At 30.9% G+C, this 11695-nt stretch overlaps 1 protein-coding gene across 1 annotated transcript; it reads right to left on the bottom strand.

The window, feature by feature from the left end:
* Window positions 1-260: 260 nt before the first annotated feature.
* LOC126971882 (uncharacterized) lies at window positions 261-11607 on the bottom strand. Its single transcript, XM_050818397.1, has 3 exons — window positions 11507-11607; window positions 10154-11428; window positions 261-276 (listed from the first exon to the last, which is right to left on the bottom strand). The coding sequence occupies exons 1-3, from the start codon at window positions 11548-11550 to the stop codon at window positions 261-263; spliced, it is 1335 nt and encodes a 444-aa protein (XP_050674354.1). The 5' UTR covers window positions 11551-11607.
* Window positions 11608-11695: the final 88 nt, after the last annotated feature.

The raw sequence follows: 11695 nt of genomic DNA, 5'->3' as shown, positions 1-11695 counted from the left end.
CATATTTCTTATCGCAGACTTATCTTTATTGTAAGATTATCTAGTTATAAACGTATCATTACATAAAATGTCAAACAGGGGTAATTTTAAATCTAGTTCCCAGCATGAAGTTAGTACATAATTGCTTTTGATTAAAGGTTTCCCAAAGCAATTGCGGTTTTGTATACGGTACAAATTGTTTTATTATATACCGATACTTATTATAAATATATACGTAATCTTAACGATTATTCAGTCGTTTTTATAGAAAACAACACGAATTAAATTGTTTCCAGTCTTGAATAGGTACAGAGGGAGATAAAAAATTATTTCCAACTAAATGTGTTGTCCAAATCGATTTGGACGTGAATGTGATCGAAGACAGCTGCAGCATCATAATGAAAGACATAATTATTAAGTATGAACCCACGTGGACAACTGACAACAGTGTTTTATGTCACCAGCGTGAGGGCTCTTAGTACATGATGACAACTAGGTGCTCCGTGGTACCACAGCGGCGCCATTATTTTCCGTGGAGCAGTAATGTGCAAGATCTACTTGCGTTTCACTATGAAGGTCACCGTAGTGACATTACTGGGCTAATGACTGCTCAGGATTTTGGGCTTTCAAGGATTCTGACCCGTCCTTTTACTTCTTTTGAGCAGGGCGTATTGGACGTCTCTTCACTTATTATAAGAAATATGCCCACTCTGCGTTATTAATACTACATGCGAACAAATCCATTTCTAACGTGTTCCTTTTTTTGGCTGTTGAATGTTTTGACGGAAATGGAATTATTATGATTGTCCTCGTATGTGTAGTATAAAAGCGGGAGTTTACCAGTGGGAGGCTCCTTTGCACAGGATGCCGGCTAGATTATGGGTACTACAACGAGGCCAGTAGTAGGGATTCGCCGGTTCTGGCTCACAGTAGTAGGGATTCGCCGGTTCTGGCTCCTCGATTCTGGCTCACTTGCTCGTGATGCCTACTAAAAAAAAAAAAAAAGAAGTTTGGTGTCAAACTGGTGGTTTTGATGTATTTCCGAGCGATTGCGCTGATCCGTTTTTCGATATCTCTTATAGTTTCAAAGTTAGCATTTTAAATTAAACAGATCCATAATCATTAATAATCACTGGTCATTTAGCTAATGATTGGTGAGCGACTCAATGTCTAAATTTCCATGAACATGATACAGGTAATTTACTAATTACCTCTATCACATTCGTTACTACGATTAAAAAGACAGTTTCTGTATTTATTATTTATTTTTAAAACATGATTTAAATAAAGTATATAATAAAACATCATTGCAGATTGTATCATTTTCAAAATATTTGATGAAATCATTCAAACTCTTCTTATTAAACTTAAAGTATAGATACATTATGCAGTACTCGCCACACACTGCGGTATATTCATTCTGTACTCTTGCAGTATTGTAGTTATACATTCTGCAATTCCTTTGTAAAAACATCAGCTGGAATCCCTGAGGTGGACGACCATATGAATCGAAGTATTGTCCAATACCCTGCTCATCAATGTGTATTGCAACCCAGTGAGTGCCTGGCTTATTATCACTATCTAAATTGCTGACAATATAACAGGGCGTTACAACATATATCGGCAATCGGTTTGCCGCGTAAACATTATTTTTAATACTGGGATCGATTTTGTTCAAATAATTCTGTATCTCGATTGTATTCATATTAGTTGAGAACAGGGTCTTGTCAGTTGCGAGGATTGAATAGTTATGTGGATCATAATAACATAAGCACTCAATAAATAAGGCTTTAATGTATCTTATTCATGTATTTAAAACTTATATGGTTACAATAAAACAAAATATCATTACAAGCGATTCAAATATAAATCTATGAACATTTGATGAAATTATATTTTCATCAATTTTATTATAATATAAAAGCTGATTGAAAACGAACTTTGTACCTACATACTTACGTAGTCATTAGTACAATCTGGAAATGTTGACTCCATTAAACTATCAATAATTGAACTTATCATTTAAGTGCCATTATGTTTCACCATAATAAAACAAAATATCAGTTTATATACATATTTTTATTATATAAATTTATAAGGTAATCTAGTATTTAATCAACATAAAAAATACACAAGGATACAAACGATTCAAACATTAATTATTATATTCTAACTGCTGTAATCTACAGAAATATTACGATTTTTATCAATTTCAATAACATTATCGAATTCCGCATAAACAATACAGTTAATTGTTTGTGTAAGAGCTGATTCAAAACGAACTTCTAATCTTACACTACCATGTTTTATAAGATTCCAATGACTTGAAGAATTTGCTGATAAATCGGGTGTTAAGTCGAAGGCTAGCAAGCAAAACCCTTTGGCATATTGCTCTCTTGATACTCCATTGCCTTCATTTAGGAAATGTATACCTGTTCCTGAGAATAACGTATGATAGACCGTAGTAAAAATATTACTGTCAAACGATGGCTGTAATGCTTTTGAAGGTATCTGTTGTCCATCTATGTATAAACAAAATGTATTAATATCATAATTTTCGAAATTGAATGGGTTTTTTGTGAGACTACCATTAAAGGATGCATTATTCACAAAACCGACTATACACCTTTTGGGTATTTGACCAAGGAATATGTTATCAAGGGTTTTCCCCTGAATGCCTGATGGTATAGTTAAAACTTTGACTTCTGCTCGCGTGATTGGATATTTTGCTGTGGTAGATGATAAAACTTTTTGATGTGCAAGTAGCACAGTTGGGTTGATTCGTGCTCTTCGAATAATAAGAGTTGCATCTGTAATAGACACTTTAAATTTATGGTCAGTTGATGAAGCCATGAGATTGAAATTTTCTCTAGAACGAACTAACTTTACGCACATGTCAACGCCATTAATCAAAAATTTTTCTTGGTTGAATAAATCTCCATGTAAATGTCCTATCATTTCTATTTCTTTGCTTTCACTAGCCAATTCTTGTCTTTTAATAAATCCTTTATTTTGTTCATCAGTTGCATCCATTTTTCCAGCTGTATCTTCATACCATAGACCACAAGTGAGATGAGATTCTTTTGCAGCAGGTGCATAATTCAATAGAGTTTCAATATAAGCTCGATATGCATATGTATTATTCGGTGGCGATACAAGTTTTTGATTTAAATATACATCAAGTTGACTGAAAAGTGTATGTAACCAATTATTAACTGGGGCCACAACTGTCGGTACTGTCAGTTTTGTATAATCTTGATTCAAAACTTTAGCTTTTATATGGAGTAAAGTATGGGATAAATCCACATAGTCATCACCTGCCCCAGGTACTTGAAATTCTATTGGCCCATCATCAGCAAGTGATGAAATGGGCTTATAATGAATCCATAGTCCACTTTCAATGCTAGTTTGAGTTGATGGTAATGCAAATAAATCCAATTCGGACTTAATGCATTCACAAGACTGACTATGTAAAAATGACATATTTAATCAGTAAATATATCTTTGATTTGTTTTTGATTCAATTTTAATTTCTTAATAGCTTTCGCTTTCGCGGTCAATGATGGAATGATCGCAGAACGACGTTTTCGTTTTGTTATATACCCAGATCCAAACATGTTGATATTATCTATTTTAGCATCAGCTTTTCGTTTCAAATTTGAGCTGACTTCTTTTAGACGAGTTTTTATTGAATCTTCCATGGGGCGTGCATTAACCATATCTGATAATATACCTACACCGGTACTTAATGCTTCTTTACCAATAGTTCGAACACCACTAGACAGTAGTGGTAAAATAGATCTAAACAGCCCACCAAGAAAACTTCCGATTCCATGACCTCTTTGATACGGTGCTCCTTTATAAATAACTCCGATACCCGATCCGGCCTGGTGAGTATAATAGTGTTCATATGGACATGAAATGTTATCACGTTTGTCGTACATTATAATTTTTGAAAGTGGAGTTTAATGCACACTGTTCCAAATTGGAATGGTATCTTTTGACCGGTGCTTGTTCTTATATCTATTTCAATTGTATCAAATTCTCTACGCATCACAGGTAGGTAATGGGGAGGAGAGAAAACGTGCATTTTGTACGCTCCATATATGTATTTTGAGGGATCCAATGGTATTATTCGTAAAAGGGGTGTCATAACATCTCCAACGATTTGAGGCTCCACTATGTCACAATAAACAAATAATTGAGAGGGTAAACCCAAATGCAAATTAGCTGGACACTTTCCAAAATTTTTTTCAACGAGATTTCTGTTTGGTTCGAACCCTAGTTGAAGACATAATTTAGGTGATAGAGTTACAGATTTTATGGATTCATCCGTTATCGTAGCAACTACAATCCTTGAAACCTCATCGCACTTAAATTTAATTTTTTCTCGAGTGTTATTCAGTGCTATCAAAATATGATTTATGTTATCGTAATTTGTGGCTGGAATATGTGTCTTGTAATAAACATATGACGGTTTACTTTCATTGGGTACTTGCATCAACTTTGTTATATAAATAATGTTTTCATGTTCTTGAACGGTGAACATAGTGCATGGGTACTGAAATTCTACTACTCCAACCCTCCATTCACCTTCTAGTATTGTTGGTTTTGGCAGTTTCGTAGAAAATAATGTTGTTGTATTATCAGGAAAATAATCCATAGAACTATTGCTTAGTAAAGTTAAATAAAAACTATCTTTATTCATATTTTTTTCAAAGTAGGAGCTAATATCCAGCTATTAAATTTATTTGGATAACCTCTCCACTTCACCAACAATTCTTTTCTGTTACCGGTATATCGAGAGCGTATTATTTTATCTATTTTGTATTTAGTAGTGGGGTCGAATATGATTTTTTGTAACTCTTTTTCATAAAAAGTACCAACTATCTCTTCGCCTTCTAAATCCTTTAAAGTAAATACTACAAACGGAGATCGGTGTATTATGGTAGATACGATGAATATTTCGTCACTCCAATTTGATTCATATCCTTTTTGGAAAATATGTTTATGTTTTGTTATTCTAACATAATCTCCAACGTGAATTCTTGGATTCACCATACTAATTGATGTTTTTATCTTACTTTCTCTATCATATAAATTTTGCCATACACTCATTATATTTGTATTATTAACATCACATGGACACATTTTTATACTAGAATGAAAACTATGATTATATGAATGCACTAGATCTTGTAAAACATCAATGTATTTATGAGTATTTTTGTGTGTAAAATAGCGCCACATTTTCGTTTTAAGAGTTCTCTGAAATCTTTCGACAATACTTGCTTTAATATCTGGATTATTGGTTGTATAATAATTTATGTTTTTTAATTTAAAATATTTTTGTACATATTTGGAAACAAATTCAGTTCCTTTGTCAGACTGTATATGTGTAGGTGTAGTATTAGCTTCAGCAAAAATACTTTCAAAGCATTCCTTAACTGTTTCAGAGTTTTTCTTTTTCATTGCTCGAACATACGCATATTTACTAAAGACATCAATAACACAAAGTATGTATTTGAAACCATCATTATATTCAGAATAAGATCTCATATCACTTAAATCGGCCTGCCATAACTCATTAATATTAGACAAAATATATCTGTTACGAGAAAATTTTCTTTGAACAGGTTTATGTAATGTATATGTTTCTTGTGATTGTAACCACTTTAAGACACTATTTCTGTCCATTTTACCCTTCATTGCTTTTGACAATTTATCAATAGTGCTGTAGCCAGCAGGATGTGATGCATCATAATAAATTTTATTTATTTCTAATATGGGGTCCATTTTTCCCAGTCCAATCTTTTTTTTAGTTTCCCTGTGTACTTATTACTTGTTGGTGTAGAAAATTCTTCGTCAGGTACTGATTTAGATTCAACCTCTTTTAATTGCAAATGGTTTATAAAATCCACTCGCTTTGGGTTCCCGATATAAGTGAGTGGTACTTTTATTTCCTTTAAAGTTGTTGCGAATTTTTCCCAACCTATAGGTTCACTTTTCTGAAGAGCTCTCAAGGTATCACTCACCAAGTCCACAATATTACTCCCAGGTATTTTTTCATTATCTATAATCACGGTACCAGATTCATCCCAGCTTATTTTATTTTTATTCAAGGAAATCAAATTTAGTAAAAGTTCACCTTTTTTAGCATATGTTTTCGGTATTAGTTTCAGTATTTCAGAGCTCGTGTATATTTCCCCAATATTTTTGCTAACCTCCACTGATGTTTGAGAAGGAACTACATTTATTTTATTCACATCATGATTTATATAATCAGTATCGATTTCATTATGACCTTGATTAAAACCAATATATGAATCATTATCATTTATAAGTGGTATGTGGTATGGTTGTCGATCCTCTTTGACGAAGTTTAGATATCTTTGAAGGGTTTGCAAATATAAAATACATTTCTTTCGATCTTCTATGTCACTGCTTAAGATATTTTGCATATCAGTATCTAATCGAGATCTTGGCGTATCATTTTCTTTGTGTTGTTTTAACTTCTCCAATAATGATGGTTCAATAAGTAACATTTTTTTAGCATTGTCCATTTTCTTAAATAAATGAATTAATCAACCCACTTAGAATAGAACCCAATATTATCGGTAGAAATGAACCTCCTTTTTGTACAATTATATTTTTTCTAATTTTATTCGTACCTTTTCTTACCAATTTTCGAAGAATATTTTTATATTTCTTTAATTTAGATTTTTCTTTCTCGGCCAATTCAACGTTACCCCGCAGTACGTTATGAATACATTCACAAATGTAATTTATTTCTGTTTTGTTACATGATTTTAATAAAGCTTTTTGATATTTTGGATTCAGTTTATGTAGAGCAATTAACAAATCTTTATGCGTCTTTAAACGTCTATGCATCATTTATAAATGATCGAAATTTCTTGATTCTTACCATATTTAAACCCTTTTGTGGGTACATAAACAGTGCAATATCCATCGGATGGAAATATCTTTGTCTTAACGCGACACAATTCATTTGTTTCTTGTTTCAAATCAATCATTAAATAACCATGAGCTTCATTGGTAGCATCTCTGTAAGAATCTTCCAAATATTTCGGATTTTCAGGGAATACTTGACGAGATAAGTATCGAATTTGGGTTTTATCTCGAGGATTTTTGAAATATATTATATAACTTGAGTTGAGTGATATATCTCTTTGTCCTTTACCTTGATGAAACAAATTTTGAGATAAATAAAACACACTTAAGTTTCTATGATGACTTCCTTTCGTGAATATATCAACAATACGACCATCTGATTCCCTCATCAGGTCATCAATTATTACAAGTTGAGGATTTTTTCCGTCAAACATAGATAAATCAGGTAAACCTTGAAGATAATTAATGTGGTTGAGATTATATAAAGGCTGCATTTCATCAAAGCACCAGGTGATTTGAGTAAAATTTGCATCACAGATATCATTCAAAAATTTTATAAAATTATTTACGAAAACTGATTTTCCACATCCACTTGGACCAGCAACTATTGCAGTGAATGGATGATTGAAATGATGCATTATCTACTACGTCTATGTGTGTTAAGGTTTAGTATAGTAATGAAACAATCTGTTATTAAACCACCATTTATTTAAACAGAAAAATCTATAATTGAAACAATATACAGTACATCATGTTTTACTCCGCAACTTATACATCTAAATACAATAATCTCTCATTTGGTTTTTTAAAACTATAATAATTTATTCTTAAAATTTAATATAATATTTATTCTATTTTATGATGACCCCATGCTAAGGTATCAATATTATTTGGTAAAATGTACCGTTTGGTATCATTAAATGACAGACTAGATTTATTTATTCTTTGAGTAAAAATATTATGCTTTATTGACTTAAATCTAAGCATTGAACAATATTCGTTCTTATTTTCAAATAAGCAAGTCTTATAATTTTCCATTTTCATATTCTTAGTAACACTTTTATTAACCCCCTTAGCTTTAGCTGTGAATTTTCCCTCAACATCTAATGCATACATTTTAGATCTAAGTCCTACAAATTCATTAAATATGTTACCATTGTTTTCATCTTTAAAGTAGCCTAACTTCTTTTTATTGAGTTTTGGATAGCCAAATATATTTTTTTCTGTATAGTCAGAGGTATCGAAACGCAAATGTAAATCAGGTTTTATATCTCTGTAAAAATCATCTGTAAAAATTTGATATATTAAACTATCAGTATCTGTGTACAATAATTTTAATTTGTTTTGAAACTTTTTAAACATATAGTTATAGTGAAAGTCGTACATTAGAGTTTTAGAAATATCCAATATACAAAATCCCAAATAAATAGGTTTATTATGGAACAATTTCGTCTTTCGTAATTGAACTGCAACCAAATTTTCATTAAAAATAGATAAACTATGGAATTCTGGCATAGCAATTAAATCTTGTGCGCCTAGAATTTTACCCTGATTTTCCCAATGACTCAATAATTTTACATTTACTCTTTTTTCGATATTTTCCATTGTTTTTCCAAACACTGAGTTATTCATTAATTTATAAAAATCTTTTTCGAAATCAGATGTGGCTAGTTTACGCATGCTTGTATTTAAATCTATATAATATTGTAACCATGCGCATTGTTTGAATTTTAAAATTCTATGAATTTTTTGTAATTTTAAACCCATTGTCAGACATTGCTTTAAATTTCTGTAGTGAATCACATATTTAATTTTATTACGAAGGTTTGGAACTAATTTTATGTCTTTTGTATTACCAATACATATATTCTCGGGACATAAGGGTAGGTCAGAATGTAAATCATGCAGTTCAATAGGATATTCTAGATCTACTTCCAAAATAAAACCATATTCATAATCATCAGGGACATCAAAATTAGTTGTGACATCTACCCACTCAAAACCTCCTGTAGGAAGGAATTGAGACATGGCCCATCCGTAAAGGTTATTAGCATCAAGATAAGTTAAAAATGAGTTTGGTGTGTCTTTATCATATTCTCGCATATATTTGTTATTAGCTTTGGCATAACGATTGCTACATTGAGATACACCTCCTCGAATGCCCGATCTAATAAAAGCTATTTGTTCAAAGTCTTGAAGTAATTCTAATTTAATTTTTGTGCATTTTAACATAGCATCCCAACTTAACCCAGGTGCTGTATAATAATGAGCTGGATCTAGACCATATGTTTGCAAACATAAGGCTCGGAAATTTTCAAACACATCTGTTAAAAGTAAAACATCGGTTTTAAGATATAAATCAGAATAATCTGACATATTTTGACAATGAAAGTGTTGCCAAACATCCTTGGCATGTTCATAATCTTCATCGGAAATATGTGTGTCGGTTAATGTATTGTAAAATTTATCGCGACTAGGGAGTGCTGAAAGTTTTAAGGAATCATGTGACGACATAAATTCATATGGATAAATTCCTTTTTTTCTAAGACGTAAAAAATCATTATTATTTGGAAAATTATATTTTAATGTTTGAAATTGTTCTTCCTTCAAATTTTGAACAAGTTTGTCTAAACTACAAGGTAAAAATTTAAACGAATCAACGAATCTCAATTGAATTTTATGATTATTTAATTTTATCGTTTTTGTGAAAGAAATGTACTTTTCTTTCGTTTGTGGAATAATATCAATTTCCCCTTCTATAGAATTTAATGCATGAACAATAAAATGAGAGTCATATTGACTAAGATTGTGTAAAAAAACTGGAATGTGATAGGGGATTCTAAACTTTGTCTTACATACTTCGTGTGCAACTCCTCTAAAATTTCCTGTATGCGAGTCAAAGTATAATGCACATTCACCATTTAAATTAGATTGACATATAAAGCAGTCTTTACATTGTGAAATAATTTCATTATCATTGGAAGTCAAAGGTTTTGGACTTATGACAAAATAATTTTTTGTGCAAATCACTTCTAAATCTTTATACAACTGATTCATAAAGACATGAGTACAATGAGGACCACTATATGTTTCATATTTTGATAAACTATCATCATATGAACATTTAATATAGTACCCAAAACTATAAACTTCGTGTTTGTGAACATTAGTTGTATAAGGTTTTGATGGATCGTTAAAGCATGTCTGAATTGGATTAAGGAAAGCTTCAAAATCCGCGTATATAACAAAGGGTATTTGTAACATCTTATTAAATTTATCAAATTTTAAGACATTGTTTGAAATTGGTTGTTCAAACCAATCTTTAAAAGTTTTTTCTGTATTAGGCAATTCCACTTTAATATGACAACAATCATTCAATTGATGAGCTGATAACTTATCATTTGTTGAGAAGTGTAAAAGACAACCGTCACAGATGTAGATTGCATGTTCATGGTTTGAAATTTGACCACTTACTAAACGCGATAGGTTTTTAATGTAGCAAAAATGATTAATTGTTCCGTGCGAAATAAATAATAAATTGATATGAACAATTTTCCGTGATTTTGTTAAATACAATGGACCAACTAATTCATGTACTTTCTTTTTACAATTGTATTCAAGACCAAAAACATTTACACTTAAATTATTTAACCTTTCTACTTTCTGTATATCTGTCATTTTAACAGGAAACGTAACTCCGTCAAAATTTAATTTATTTGAATATTTACTGTAAGATGAAACTCTCTGAGAGTTCTTAGTAACTGGATATAATGCAGAAAGCAAAGCCCATTTAAAGCATAAATCATCCGAGTTTTGTACATTTATAACACTTTTTTTTAATTTGATTTCTTTAGGTAATTCAATATATGATTTTCCACGTAATGGATTGAATTTGTTTATATTCATGTCTAATGCATTTATTTTCTTAAGACTCCAACCACTATCTTTTTTCTCAAATGTGCTAATTTTAGTCATCAACATATCACATAAGGACGAAAAGAAAAAATTTAAATCCTCACCCTGCATTATAGTATAACTACATGTTTGAAATTCAAATTCATTAGAAATATTTTTTGTTTCTTGAACAAAATTAGCGTGCAGAATAAAATTAACTTTAAAAATTGTAAGCAATCGAACAGATTCCTCAAATAGTGAAATAATTTCATTTTTAATAGAATTCAAAAACATTTCTGGTGTTTCGAATGTTTGTAATTGGTTGGATTTACTCTTTATTTTATATGAGATAATTCTATTACCAAAAGCCGATTCGTGTACTGTGACATTTTTTAAAGTACTATGTAATTGCATTACGTTATTCTTATGGAGGTTACTTCTAAGATGATTTGCATAATATCTTTTCCGTATTAAGATTTGACATAAAGAACAGTTCACCATTTCATCGTTCACACTGGTGAGCCCCGATGATGTGGATGGTTCCCCTTGTCTTCCTCTCTTTGTACTTGTATCATTGTCTTCACTGCCTTGTAATACTACACTTCTTCTCTTAAAACCTCCTCCACTTTGTAGAACAGGTTGACTACAACATAAGTGAATGATATTAGCCACATTTCATCAATAATATAATACTAAATAATTTACAAAGAAAATAACTCACTTGATCATTTTTTCAACCTCATTACATACAAAGCAGAGTTCCATATCGTTATGTTTAATTTTCCAAATGATGAAAATATAATAATATTATTTGTATAAGAGAATAAATAAACTAATAACTAAACTGAACTAATATTTATGTATTTCTTCATAGCTACCTACTTATTGTTAAAATTATATTTCTTATAAT

The sequence above is a fragment of the Leptidea sinapis genome, chromosome 24, assembly GCF_905404315.1.
Source record: "Leptidea sinapis chromosome 24, ilLepSina1.1, whole genome shotgun sequence".
NCBI classification, from domain to species: domain Eukaryota; kingdom Metazoa; phylum Arthropoda; class Insecta; order Lepidoptera; family Pieridae; genus Leptidea; species Leptidea sinapis.
The sequence above is the reverse complement of the archived record's forward strand: the minus strand, read 5'-3'. Positions and strand labels throughout refer to the sequence as shown.

Excerpts from the sequence above, each read along its gene's own strand:
- LOC126971882 (XM_050818397.1), bottom strand. The coding sequence starts at position 11,550 with ATGGAACTCTGCTTTGTATGTAATGAGGTTGAAAAAATGATCAA. Across the intron at positions 11,429-11,506 it reads GAGGTTGAAAAAATGATCAA|TCAACCTGTTCTACAAAGTG; the intron begins GTGAGTTATTTT and ends CTTATGTTGTAG.